Source organism: Rattus norvegicus, chromosome 2, assembly GCF_036323735.1.
Source record: "Rattus norvegicus strain BN/NHsdMcwi chromosome 2, GRCr8, whole genome shotgun sequence".
Lineage (NCBI taxonomy): Eukaryota > Metazoa > Chordata > Mammalia > Rodentia > Muridae > Rattus > Rattus norvegicus.
In genome coordinates, this window is record NC_086020.1 from 33,288,186 (window position 1) to 33,302,666 (window position 14,481).

Below are 14,481 nucleotides of genomic sequence, written 5' to 3' on the forward strand. Positions count from 1 at the left end.
CAAAAAAATAAGAGTTAACACTATTTACTTTAAGTGGGAAGATGATTGGAAAATACTGATCATGATCTGTCCTCAGAAAAAGCCTCTGACGTAATAGTAGAAATATGCCATGGGTTTCAAGGAAAGAAGGAAGCTCATCGTGGGGGATCTGCTGTACTTTCAAAGTGGACCCACCAGGATTTGCCCAGTAGGTTTCATGTTAAACATAAAAGATATAAACCAAAGATAATGCCAAGGGGGTTTGGTAAGTAACTAGAACAAAGGGAAAGATCCAAGTGTTGAAAGTCATAGTCTGTCTTAGTTACTGTTCCATTGCTATGAGTAGACACCTGAGCAAGGCACCCTTTGTGGCATATAATTGGGGCCTAGTTTATAGCTTTAGAGGTGGTTAGACCTTGATCTTCATGGTGGGAAGCAGGCACTGGAGCAGTAGCTGAGAACTTTACATCTTGATATGAAGGCAATTAGCAGAGAGAGAAACTGAGACTGACAATGGGCTTTTGTGCCTCAAGACCCACCTAAGCCATACACTCCCTCCAAAAAGGCTACATCATCTAATCCACTAACTGTAGACCAAACATTCAAACACAGGAGTCTGTGGGAGTTATTCTCACTCAAGCCACCAGAGCCCTTTTTTAAGATAATATTTTAAATTTGTACAGTCTCTGTGTGTGTGTGTGTGTGTGTGTGTGTGTGTGTGTGTGTGTGTGTGTGTGTGTAAGTGTCTATGAAGATCAGAGATAGAGTTACAGGTGGGTGGTAAATCCATCAACCTGTGCCCTGAGAACCCAACATGGATCCTCTACAAGGGCAGTTCATAATCCCTAACTTCTACATTAGTTACTATTCTAGTACTGTGATAAAAACACCATGAAAAAAGGGTTTATTTGGGGGTTGGGGATTTAGCTCAGTGGTAGAGCGCTTGCCTAGCAAGCGCAAGGCCCTGGGTTCGGTCCCCAGCTCAAAAAAAAAAACAAAAAACAAAAACAACAAAAAAAAAAAACAAAAAAAAAGGGTTTATTTGGCCATATGTCCCAAAAGGTTAAGAGTCCATTGTTGTGGTTTGCCCTGGAGTTATCTGTATTTTGATGCTAATTCCACTGCCCCAAGAACAGCTGCCTTGTCACATGCTCAGGACTCAGGTGACTTCACCATAACCTTCTCCCCATTTAAATTGTAAAATACAGGTGAGGACAGGAACCGGATAGGAAGAGGCCTGTCATTGGATGAGAAGGAAGGATGGGCGGGAGAAGAGTTTGAAGGGAGAGGAGGAGACAGAAATGGAAAGGAGAAAGAGAGAAGGGAGAGGGAGAGAAACCATGGCAGGTGACGTTAAGATTCCGCTCTGTGTATTTACAGGTTGTTATTAATGTTCTTAAGGGTTGGATGGTACTGGGCTTTGTATGTTTAGGTGGGCAATTATATCTTATCAATTGGGTCAAAGATCATTGTGTTGTGTGTTCATTTATGTGACGATTTGAGTGTAGGAAAGTGTGCAGCGGCTGGAGACATTGGGTTGCCACCGAGGAGTTGGGATGTGTTTCAGCCAAGATATCCAACAGATATCTTGGGGCACCGCAATGTCAGACCTAGTGAGGATAAAAGACAACCCTACTTTTTTTTTTATTTTTTACATTTTACAACAACAGTCCATCGTGGTGGGGAGATAGGCAACAAGCAGCAAGGCGTGGCAGAAGGAAGAAGTTGAAGGTACACATCCTGAACCACAAAGTTCAAACAGGGAGAGCAAATTGGGAATAGGGATAGACCTTAAGTTCTCAAAGCTCTTTCTAGATCACACCTCCTAAGCTTCCACAAGGAACACGACCAACTGGAGACCAAATAATTAAATACATGACTTAGGGGAAACATTGTTATTCAAAGCACCATAACCACTGACCAACATCTTCAGCACAAAAATACTTTTGTGGAGAAGACAGTAGCAATCAAGACTTTGGAGATTTGAAAATGGAAATTTCCATTTAAATGGAGTAGTTCAGGGCCTATGTCTTGGTTAGAGTTGGAAATGGTGAGGTAGAGAATGAGAATTTAAAGCCATTCATCTGGATGAGAGGGTCTGTGAAGGGTGCTTACACACAGACAAAGCCAGGAGAAGTCAGATCTCCCCAGGATTTAGAGAGGAGAAATAGCAGAGAGCTGAGCTGGAGCTCTCTGAGGAAAGCAGGAGTGAGTGATACCCTAGGAGCAGGTGCGTCCAAGAGGCCAGCAATGAGCCGAGAAGATGGCTGCTGAGTTTTGCAAGGACAAGGCAGGCAAGTCCTTCATAATTCCAGCTGCACAGAAAAGTCTGTCAGACATTCTGGGTCAGAAGGACCAAACACAGGACCTTCCTCCCACTAGACCACAAAGCAGCCTCTCCAACCCTTCCACAATTTTATATTGAGTCAGTCTCTTCAGATCGCCCAGGCTGGCCTTGAACTTGGGAAGGGTATCTGATGGAAGGGTAATCTTGGACTTGGGAACCCAGGAACCACAAAGCTCTGAGATGGGAGCGCATACTATAGGAAGATATCCTGATTGCCCAGGCTGGCAAATTCCTCTGTTAGAGCTAATGGCTGCATTACACTTGCCCCAAACTTCCCTGTGGTAAATATACTCGCAGTTTCCGACTTTTCAATGGGCTTTGAAAAGTATTAACATATCAGATCAACAAAAAGAAAATCAATCTTTCTCAATGGAGACAGCTCAAGTTAATGCCTCAGTGTTAAACTTTCTTTTCAGTGCAAGAGATGGTGCTCAGGGCCTTGTAAATACTCAGCAGGCACATTGTCTTGGAGCTACACCACTAGCTAGAATTTTAATATTGAGAATACCAATCATGCAGGCTGTAGGTGTTTCTGCTCTGATGAAGGTTATCTTGGATTTAGAAGCCTGGAATCACAGCTCTGAGGAAGCCTCCCCGGCGGAGGTCTTGGAGCTCCCGGGGGGAGGGATCACCAGATTTGCTGAGGAGCTCAGGAGCCTCAGCTCTGCTCCTTCTTTGTGTGTTTTCTTCTCAGCATCTTCCAACCAGAGAGTTGCTCCAGGCAGTACATCTTATGAAAGAGATTTATTGAAGGTAGGAGTCCAGGAGGATGAGGGACAAATCCAGGGAAGGCTGTCCTATGCTCCTGGGAGTGAACAGTCAGGAAATGGATGAAGGGGCAGTGCTTATATAGGGTTTCTGAGAAGCCTGGAGAGGAGGCTGTCACTGTGGCCAGCTCTTGCAGTAATGTTTCACCAAGGCTGTAGGCTGAGGCAGGAAAAGAGGTGTCGCTACTGTGGACAGCTCCTGAGGGGTAGCTCCAGCAGAGTAGGCAAAAGAGATCTGCCACCATGGACAGCTCCTGGGACAGTTGTACTCTTGAGATGTGGTACAGGTTGAGATCTTATATTGCCACCATTTTGACAAAAGGTGCCATTTTGGACAGTTCCTATGAGACATTTTACTGAGTGGGCCATAGGCTGGTGCAGGAAGGAAGAACCTGCATGACGTCTGCCCAGGATCTTCTGGCTTTCATAGTCTCTGGTGAGAAGTCTGGTGTGATTCTGATAGGTCTGCCTTTATATGTTACTTGACATTTTTTCCCTTACTGCTTTTAATATTCTTTCTTTGTTTTGTGTATTTGGTGTTTTGACTAGTATGTGAATGGAGGAGTTTCTTTTCTGGTTCAATCTATTTGGAGTTCTGTAGGCATCTTGTATGTTTATGGGCATCTCTTTTTTTAGGTTAGGGAAGTTTTCATCTATAATTTTATTGAAGATATTTACTGGCCCTTTAAGATGGGAGTCTTTGCTCTCTTCTATACCTATTATCCTTAAGTTTGATCTTCTCATTGGGTCCTGGATTTCCTGAATGTTTGGGTTAGGAGCTTTTTGAGTTTTACATTTTCTTACAGTGGAGAACATGGCTGAATGCAGGTAAACATGGTGCTGGGCATGAGGCTGAGAGTTTTACATCTGCTACAGTGGCAGGCAGCAGGAAAGGGAGAAAGAGGGGGGGGGGAGAGAGAGAGAGAGAGAGAGAGAGAGAGAGAGAGACAGAGAGACAGAGAGACAGAGAGAGAGAGAACGAGAGAGAGAGAGAGAGCCTGGGCCTGGCCTTAGCATTTGAAATTCAAAGCCACTACCAATGACACAAGACCTCCAACAAGGTCATACCTACTCCAACAAGGCCACACCTCCTAATAATGTCACTTCCTAATGGCCAACCATTCACACATATGAGACTGTGGTAGCCATTCCTATTCAATTGTGAAGAGTTAGAACCACATAGACCAAAGACCATGAATTCCTAAGAAAAATCAGAAGGCTGTTACAGCACATGCCAAACTCTCAAAAGTCCCATAAACAAAGCAGGAATCAAAGGCAGTTTTCTCTAAGTCCAATACCTTCCTCCTGTTGGCAATACCAACGGTGTCAACAGCCACTCCAAGGCTAATGAATAGCAAAACTCTACGAAGACCAAGGAGCATCTCCTGGAGAGAGTAGGCTGCACCCTGTGATAAAGTTCACTCCCACTTCCTCATGTGTAAGACTGACTCCATCTATAAACAGGCCATGCATATCCTCCACCCAATATTCCTACCATGCTTTGGCTTTCCATGGATCAGGGTTCCTTCTGCCAGCCCTTTCCTGTTGACCAAGGTTAAAGAAGGTTCCCTGTATCAACTTGAAGGAGAAGCATACAAGGACTGATAAGGCACTGTTCATTATAGCTCCTAAGTTCAGTGATGAGCATGCAGATTTTTTAAAAAAAATTATTGGCCTTAGGATATTGGCAGGGTTTAGAGCACCTGCTGCTTTTACTGAGGACGAAGGTGTGGTGCCCGGCAGTGAAAGGAAACTCTCAACTATCTATAACTCCAGGACCAGGATGGCTCAACACACTTTTACAACCTATGCATGGTCTATGTAGTGCACAGCTATAAATGCAGGCAGAAACATATATCCATATAAAAGGGGAAATTTACCAGTCTACACAGTTGCTAAGTATTCTTTAACAGGATGGTTAGTTATGTCTTTATCTGTGAGACAGGACCTTGCTATGTGACCCAGGCTGGTCAGAACTTCGTGATTCTCCCACTTCAGTATCTTAAATGCTGAAAGTACAGGTGTGTATCATCATGCTAAGCTAAAGTAAAGTATTTTAGGAAGTCGGGTATTTGGAACTGTTGGTAGCCTTCAGGAGCTTCCTTTACTCCTGGACAACAGGAGAGAACGGGACTATCCATTTCCAGAAGACAGTCAGGCGTTTGGACTGAGGGTGTCTTTCCTTCACGTCATTAATCACTTTCATGTCCTCTTCATCCAGCAGCCAACTGAGCATCCTCAGCCTGGTGAGGCTGGGCAGTCGGGACACACACTGACCCAGAGCCTTGACGGTGCTGGCCTGAACTTGGATGCATTCTCGGATATGCCTGCAGATGTTCAGCTCTTGCAAGTTTGGCAGGTTGTCCAGGGCTTGAAAGAAATTTCTGTATCCTTCCTCAGTAATCTTGTGATTCATTGAAAGATCTAAGTTCTCGAGTTTCTGGAAACCTCTGCTAGTTGCCACCCTGGCTGGAAAACAAAACACTCATGAAAACAGAATCCTGAGGGTGTCAGTAATGCTGCCAAGTTATTGGAACTACTCCCAAACCCCAACAATGAAAATGGTACATACTCTACATGATGTTTTAGAGATCAGATTTTGAAGGCACCAAGCAGCTGCCTGGTTGATAGGAAACCTCCCGGCCAAACAGAAAGGGGGAAGCAGACAGCAGGAAGCCAAGCACAGAGAGTTGCAGCTGTCTAGGCAATGTGGACCTCTCTTCTGTCTCATGGAAGGACATATGTCAAGGCAGAGACAGCTATGGACCAGGGTTAGTGCAGGGAACTGAGAAATTGTGGCATCAGTGTCTCCTTTGTGCAGAGAATGGCAGGTGACCTCACACAGAGTCCTCCATCTATAGCTCAGAAGGGACTCCCCGGTTACTGAGAGCAGGGCTCTGAAGAAAATGGAGCCAGGCTCATGGTGACTTTGGAAATGAACATCTAGTAGGGCTTTGGTTTTGTTTTTCACTATCTGACCACTTTTGTCTACTATGGGGAAGGCTAGGGTAGATTTTACTCAGAATCATGTTGTGGCTTGAGTGTAAAGACAGAGGCCCTAAGAAAGTGTTTCTTCTGTGTCCTGAATAAGGATCTTCTGTGACAGTCAGGAGGTATTCTTCATTCCCTGAATGAATACGCTTCTGAGAGGATCAGAGAACAGCTCAGCCCTCCCCACCCATAGTCTGCTGTCCCCTGCTTTTCTTGATTCTCCACATCGCATTATGTCATCATCTGATGCGATGGTGTGTGTAAGTGCAGTTGCCTGGCAGTAAAATTGAAACGTTGGCCAAGAGTAAGCGGTCAGTTGTCTGTGGACAGATGGACACTGTTCCCACACTGAGATGGCTCAGCAGGTGAGGGCAGCTTCTGGACAAGCCTGAGGACCTGGGTTATTCTTGGGACAACACATGCATTCTCTCTTTTGTCTTTCCTCCCAGTCTCCCTTACTTCCTCCCTCCCTCCTTCCTTCTCCTTCTCCCTCTGTCCATCTCTCCATCTCCCCTTGTTGTTAGTTTGGACAGTGGTCTCAGGCTGACCTTGAATTTGATTGCAGCTGAGCATGACCTTGAACTCTGGATATTTTTCCTCAGTCTCCCCACGTCTGGGACTCCAGACATAATCATTTCCACACCAGCTAACTCCTTTTGTCTTGCTTGAGAGAGGGTCTCACTGTGCTGCCCAAGGCAGCCTGATACTGGCTGTGTAGATCAGGCTGCCCTGGACCCCACAGAGATCTGCCTTCTTCTGCTTCTTTGGTACTGAGCATGAAGCCATGCACTGCCACTGTGGGATGATGTCACAGGTGAGGCAGGCACAAGATAGAAGGAGGCCTGTCATTGGACGAGAAGGAAGGATGGGCGGGAGAAAAGTTTGAAGGAAGAGGAGGAGATAGGAACAGAAGAGAGGAGTCAGCAGAGAAGCCTCAGTGGAGAGAACATGGAGGCTAACGTTAAGATCCCACACTGAGGGGCTGGGGATTTAGCTCAGTGGTAGAGCGCTTACCTAGGAAGCGCAAGGCCCTGGGTTCAGTCCCCAGCTCCGAAAAAAAGAACCAAAAAAAAAAAAAATCCCACACTGAACCTTTACAGGTTGTTATGAATGTTCTTAAGGGATGGATGTGCACAGGGCTTTGTATGTTTAGGTGGACAATTATATCTTATCAATTGGACCAGAGGTTATTGTGTCGTGTGTTCTTTCGTGTGCAGATTTAAGTGTAAGGGAGTGTGGGGTGGCTGGTCTGGGCCCCCACGGAATTGGAACGTGTGTTTCTGGCAAGATATCTACCAGATACCTTGGGGCACTGTGGTGATGGTCCTAGTGGAGATAAACGATACCCTTTTGGTTTTTATATTTTTACAACAACAGACCACTTCCAGCCTAGATTAGATTTTTAAAACCTAGCAATCTACATGTACAAGGGATGTGCCTTAAATGGTGGGGCATAGGAAGGCTAAAAGTAAAAGGCAGGAAGAGGACGTGAACATGATACTGGGCACCTATATTAATACACAGAAGTGAGCATGGGCAGGAAGTGCCACCACAGGTAAAGCACACTCATCTCCTGGAAATGAATACTGCTGACTGCATCTCCATTGCCATGGCTGGAAATTTAAACACACCCTCTGGGATTATAGTGTAAGGAATGGACCTGTCGCCAGGTAGTGACATGCCATTAGCTACTCCTTTAAGGGCTAATCATGTGGGGGACCTGGCTGGGAGAGCATCCTTAGGAAGATGAGTTCAGCTAAGGTAATTTCGTTTTCTTCACAGAATTCCCAACCTCTAGTGCATTGTCCATGAGCCAGCCTTCCGTGGGTTAGATGACCCTACATGGCATTCTGAGGCCCATCTCAGAAATGCATGACCATTTCTTTTTTCCCCCTCTTCTGTCTTTTTATTTGAGATGTTGGTCAATCTGAAAGATAATCCTCAACTCCTCACTAAGGCTTTGGGTTGTCTCACCCATGAGATTCACCAAGTGCCTGAACTGCAAGGGATTGACAATATCTCCTACAGACAGAATGGGAAGCAACCCCTGGTGAGGCTGAAAGCTGGCACAACCCTATGAAGAGGTTTGATCCTTTTTCTTGGTTTATGACCCAAGTCTCCTGTAACCCGGTCTGGATTTGAACCTGCTATCTAGCCAAGGAATTTTTGAACCTCTCAAGAGTTCAATTATAGGCATGTAGCACATCAACCCCCACCCCAAAACGGTTTTCATCAATCTATGTGATATAACTCAAAATTCTACCCTTAGTGATACCTAGACGCATCCATCCTATGAGAATGGTCTCAGAAGCCCTTCATAGGAACTGACTACTAGAAACAGTTCAAGTGCCCATTGAATGGACACACAGGGCAGAAAAGGTCAGTAACTGAGTATGCCCAGCAGTAAGGTCAATGCTCTATGGCCACATGTGCTACTGTGCACACAAGGCACAATCACAATGCTCTATAGTCACATGTGCTACTGTGCACACAAGGCACAATCACAATCTATGGTAAAAAAAAAAAAATAGCCCAAGCAGGCCGATCGTGTAGGATTCCCTCATGTGAAATGACAAACGCAGCTGCAGGTGTCTGGAGAAAGGATGCAGCTTGGGTTCGGGGCGCCCTAACCTGCTTGACTGCTACACTGACTTGGATAACAAAGCAGGAACACGAGCAGGAAGTGGACATAGCTTTACATTTCACCACACTACACCTGTCGTATCAGTATTCAGTTGGGTAAGAGTGGATCTGGCCAGGGGTCTGAAACACCAAGTGTAAAGACACAGATGTTACTGGGCTGTGGTGCAGTGGCAGAACACTGCTGTAGTGTATGTGTGAGGCCCGGGAAACAAACGCAGAGACTGGATGCTTCTACACCTCTCTCTGTCTCTCTCTCTGTCTCTGTCTCTGTCTCTCTGTCTCTGTCTCTATGTATCTCTCTGTCTCTGTCTCTCTCTGTCTCTGTCTCTATGTATCTCTCTGTCTCTGTCTCTCTATATCTCTCTCTGTCTCTCTGTCTCTGTCTCTCTCTGTCTCTGTCTCTCTGTCTCTGTCTCTCTCTGTCTCTCTCTGTCTCTGTCTCTCTCTGTCTCTGTCTGTCTGTCTGTCTGTCTGTCTGTCTCTCTCTCTCTCTCTCTCTCTCACACACACACACACCCTAATTTGACAAATATAAAAGACACTGACCCTCCCCATCAGACCAGGATGAATCTGCACGTGCAGAAGAGCTGAGAGGAAGCAGGTGAAGGCAGCTCCACGGATGCCACAGCTTCCACACAAGGGAACCCTGTTCTCAGAGGGAAACTCACCAACTTCAGTCACACTGTCATCGTCCAAGACGTGGTGAAAGGCGAGAACTCGGAGACAGGGAAGCTGCAGACACTGCTGGACAATCAGTTTGGCCACTTGGTGGATCCCGTCCCCCTTGGGAAGGTGCAGTTCCTCCAGCTTCCTGAGAGAACCCAGAGCCTGGGCTGTGGGAGACACAAGGAAGCCATCCTTGGGAGTTGCTCCATCATGAGAGCCAATGACTTACAGACTCGGTAGTGTAGGAGGCAACACCTAGCCAAGGCCCCCCTCATTCCTGTCCTCTCCAAGGGCAGGAGGAGTCAGCACACAACAGCTCCCTGCTGCCCTCTACCACTGTTTCCTCCATCCTCCCCCAACCTGTCTCTTGATCCAAATCCAGGCTGCCTCTCCCTGTCTACTCTGTCGTCTGAATTGGCATCCCCACTGGAGGTCACTCTCCTAGCTGCACAGTGCCTTCAGACCCCTCCTTCCATCCCACCTCCAGCCGTCACTTCTAGGACATCTGCCCTCCTCAGTAAATCATGGTCTGCTACTCTGACAGCTTCTCGCCATGTACCCTAAGCATGACATTCTGCAGATCACGTGATCAACAGTCTCTACTTCTGTGCCTTTGTAGAAACTATTTAGAGGACTCTGTAGTGTGAGCCAATGTTCTGGACCTGCCTTTCACTTTCCTCTTTCCAGTTTCTTTACAGACTCTTGTTTTGTTAGAAATGATAGTATTTATTTAGAACTCAAGTCCACGGATTTGGGGAGTTGGCTCAGTGATACAGTGCTTGCCCAGAGTGCTGGATAGCATGGCAACACACACACACACACACACACACACACACACACACACACACACACACACACACACGAGTTGCTGTCTGTATAGGAAACTCAGGTTTTCCTTAGGAACAACACGGTCTGCAAAACATTATGAAGATACAGCTCTGAAGATGCATCTGCAGTCTCCCCTGTCCCTTTATTTAACCTGCTAAGAGTAATTACCATGTAAACTCATTACTTTCTCAAAAATGTATTAAATCCAAAGTATTTGAAATTTGGGGCAGGGTAGCACTGACTGCTCTTCCAGAGAACCTGGTTTCAAATTCCAGCAGCTACATGGCCGGTCACAACTGTCTGAAACTCAAGTTCCCAACACAGACAAACATGCACACAAAACATAAGTGCACATGAAATAAAAATAAATAAAGCATTTAAAAATTAGTGAAAAATCTCTGTGTACTTATAATGGTAATAATTCTGAGTTGGTGTTTGTAAACTGTGTGTGTGTGTGTGTGTGTGTGTGTGTGTGTGTGTGAGTGTCTGTGAAGCTCAGAGAACAATAACTATGAATCAATTTTTCTTTCTACTATGCTTGTCCTGGGAATAAAATTCAAGGCTTCCAGCTCGGTATCAAGGTTGTGGAATGCTCTAAGCCAATTTTTCCAGACATGAACTTTTTTGAATTATGTTGATGCTGAATGTGTACAGACATTGCCACGGTGTCATAGTCCTTGAATGGCGCTGTTTACGTAGGCAATCTAGAGATGGCTTAAAGAATACAGAGGATGTAGGGTCATATGCAAACACCGTACCATTTTATATCATGTACTTAAGCATCTTCTAATGTTGGTACCAGCAGAGGAGTCCCAGAACCAATTGCCATGGATGTTGTACTGGTGGTTTGATCTCAACTTGACACAAGCCAGAATCATTTTGGAAGAGGGATCCTCAACTGAGAAAATGCTTCCACCAGACTGTATTGTGGACCAGCCTGTGGTGCACTTTCTTGATTGATGAGCGAGGACAGCACCGGGACAGGTGGTCTTGGTGCTATAGGGAAGCAGGCTGAGGCATCCATAATGAAAGAGCCGATGAGTTGCAGCCTCTGCTTCAGGTCCTGACTTCAGGTTCCTGCCCTGATTTCTCAAGGCGATGGAGTGTGCCTGACAGCCGTAACCTGAAATAAACCCTTCCCTCTCCAAGCTGCTTTTGGTCCTGGTGCTTTTTCACAACAATAGAAAACCTAGCCGGTAGTCCAGGGACAAACATTCAAACCTGCTTTATTGTTGGGTGACAGGAAAAGAAAGAAGAGGAGAAGAAGTAGAAGAAGGAGGAGGAGGAGGAGGAGGAGGAGGAGGAAGAGGAAGAGGAGGAGGAGGAGGAGGAGGAGGAGGAGGAGGAGGAGGAGGAGGAGGAGACAAAGAAGAAAGTAAGAAACGCTGTTTCATAAATAAACTTACCAAACATTTCTGATGTTTCCTTATCTGGGAATTGTTGGCCTTTAAGATTCAATATCTTCAGAAAAACAAAATTTGGCAACAAGGTGACTGGTAAAAGGAAATAAAATTAAGTTAGGTCAGACACATTTCCTATGACACAGAGGAGAACCATTGAAATCAAGAGTTTTTCAAAAGGTGATATCACATTCAGACTGAATCACTAACTAAGGAGAGGACGCAACTATGCAAATGAAATGTTTAAACTGTAGTTTACTAACTGTAGCTCATTCATTGTTGTGAGAGCCTCGCTGAGGATCCGATGTCCTCACAGTTCCCATGACATCAGTGGCATTTATTCTCGAGTACTTAATGACTCTGCACAGGAGCACCTGAAGTCAAGACTGTACAGTTCTTACCAAATGGCATGGCTTCAAAGCATCGTCCAGAAAACTCAATCTCTCTGAGTTTCTCACAGGAAGCAAGCGCAGCCATGAGAGACTCACAGTTTGAAAGGAAATCACATTTCAGGTGGATATCATGCAGATTTGGAGAGTTCTGAATCAATTTAACTGGAAAAGAGGAAGGATATTTAGGAATTAGAGAAGGCTGCAAATTTTTATCAGATGGGTTCTCAACCCATCAGCTGCAGTCACACCGATTAAACAGGCAGTAACACAGTGGCACAGCTTCTAGATGTCAGACTACAACCACTGGGCTTGTGCTCAACTTCCACAGCTGACTAGTGAGCAGACAACCTGGGGCAAGTTCCTGACCTTCTCTGTTCTCAAATCAAAATCAAATCAAATCAAATCAAAGCTGTTCTCATCAGCTTTCTGTTCTCAAGTTTCAAAATAAGGGCTTACCACAGGGTAAGTACAACCTCAGTTTCAGACGTGGTAAACTTTCCCTCGAGTATTTCAGAAGAGTCCAAGAGATTCCCCCAAACAATACAGGCTTTGGCTGTTGTTCTTGGTTTGCTCCCAGAACTTGGCAGAAAGATGCTGCTGTTAAAGACACCTCACTTCTCCACAGCCCTTGGACAGGTCAGAGCAGAGCAGACCTGAAAACCTCCTCCCTGATGATTAGTATTCTCCCTTGCCTCTGACTGCCCCTCCTCTCTCTCCCTCTCTCTGTGCCTCCCTTCCCCCCAGCCTCATGAAGAAGTAGTCATGAGTTGGAGGAAGGATGAGCAAAAATGGTGTAAACGTAGCACCGATGCTTGAAATTCTAAAAAAAAAATAATAATTCTTTTAAAATAAGGGCTTGGTAAAGCCTCCTTCAGCTTTTCACCCTGTCTCTGTGTTTGTATACTACATTTATGAATGAAAATACCATACAAAGTACCATGAAAGGAAGAATAATTCCATAGCATAAAATTGTAAAGTTTATTTTTTATTTAAAATTTTCATTCCATGTAATTGTGTGTGTGTGTGTGTGTGTGTGTGTGTGTGTGTGTGTGTGTGTGTGCACGCTTGCTAATGCACTCCCAAAACTATTTTGGTTTTTGGTTTTTGTTCTGTGAGACAGTGCCTCACGCTGCAGCTCAGACTGATCTAGAATTCACCAGTTTTGAATTTGAGCCACCCTTCCACTTCGGTTCTCACGTGCTAGGGTTTCAGGTGTGGAGCACCATGCCATCTTCAATGGCCTTTGGCTTGTCACTTCTAGGTTCACTTAGTCTTCAGTGCTCCCCAAATCAAGTGGCTTAGCATATTTTAAAGCATTTTTCTAAATGACATATTTCAGAAACATGGTTGCATGTTCCTCCACCATACATGAGGGAAAAAATGGGGAAATGTTCAGAGTGCTACCAGTAAGATTTCCTTCTCCCTTGGCAAGCAGATGTGTAAGTGGTGATGTAAGAACAACTTAAAATTGAAATAAAAGAACTCTACACATAATTTTGGGGGAAAAGATGAAGAAGAGGAGGAGGAAGAGGGGGAGGATGAGGTGGAGAGGAAAACCGTACCGTTTGAGGTAAGTTGAGATGTTCAGCAATGAAGGCCAGGAATATAGCAGAAAGCAATTGCACAATACCGGGTCAGGGCAGAGGAAAAGTTGCTTCAGAAGGAGAGGAAGAAAGCCCAACTGTCAAGAAAATGGTGCTTGGAAAAGAGGTAGAAAGAACAGAAGGAAAGTTTATGTTTCCCTGAGCATGCAGAAACGTTTCAGGTTTATCACAACTGGATGCACAGCCGTGGCTACATAAGCAATGGCCTCTCAGAGCTGAAGAGACTGGAGGAACTCACTTAGCATCTCTCTTTATGACCTACTGCCCCCAGATGCACAGTGACCACCACACAGTACCCTCCCTCGCACAGTGAAGAGCGAATTGTTTGTGAAGTGTTCAGAACAGTACTTAGCTTATACTAAAAACTCAAGATTTACAATAAGTCTCCAAGGAAAGGTGCTTCTCCCACAGTTCATGATGTCAGGCCCAGGGAAGTTTGAACAAACAATGACTGAATGGTTCTAACAATTACTAGCCAAGTAGCGTTTCCATCTCACACGTGAACTGGAGATCCAAGCACTGTCCTTACCTAGTTTGGAGAGGTCAGACTCTGTGAAGGTGTGGATGGATAACTTCTCCATGTGATGGAGGTTTGGGAACTCTCCCGGAAGGACTGAGAGCACGTCCTGTGTGCCATCTAGTCTCACAGACAGTTCTTTCAGGCCCAGGAACTTGTCCAAGTTATGGAAGAGCTGATCTGGAAAGCAGTGCATAGTTCCCATCACTCAAGAGCTCCAAGTGCAAGTTCTCAAGGTGCTGTGATCGTCGGCCATATTCATGCTCTCAAGATGGAGCTTCTCTGACATCCTAACATCTGTGTAGAAGCACATCCATGAAGACACTGCCAGCTGCAGCATCTGCTGA

At 45.3% G+C, this 14,481-nt stretch overlaps 2 protein-coding genes across 8 annotated transcripts in view; both read right to left on the minus strand.

The window, feature by feature from the left end:
- Positions 1-4,999, minus strand: part of Naip6 (NLR family, apoptosis inhibitory protein 6) — a 51,665-nt gene extending 46,666 nt beyond the window's left edge. For all 5 annotated transcript variants that reach the window (XM_008760697.4, XM_017591176.3, XM_008760695.4 and 2 more), the window contains exon 1: positions 4,974-4,999. The gene's annotated coding sequence lies outside the window, so the exon portion shown is untranslated. The remainder of the gene's footprint in view (positions 1-4,973) is intronic.
- Naip5 (NLR family, apoptosis inhibitory protein 5) overlaps positions 1,600-14,481 on the minus strand; it is a 53,023-nt gene continuing 40,141 nt past the window's right edge. For 2 of the 3 annotated variants that reach the window (XM_039103486.2, XM_039103487.2), the window contains 5 exons: positions 14,147-14,314; positions 12,023-12,175; positions 11,628-11,714; positions 9,396-9,560; positions 4,996-5,562 (listed from right to left, as the gene is read on the minus strand). In XM_039103486.2, the coding sequence (XP_038959414.1) occupies positions 5,198-5,562; positions 9,396-9,560; positions 11,628-11,714; positions 12,023-12,175; positions 14,147-14,314 (938 nt within the window). In that variant the 3' untranslated portion in view covers positions 4,996-5,197. Of the gene's footprint in view, positions 5,563-9,395; positions 9,561-11,627; positions 11,715-12,022; positions 12,176-14,146; positions 14,315-14,481 lie in introns of all 3 variants that reach the window. The other variant, XM_226743.9, reaches the window with a different exon arrangement.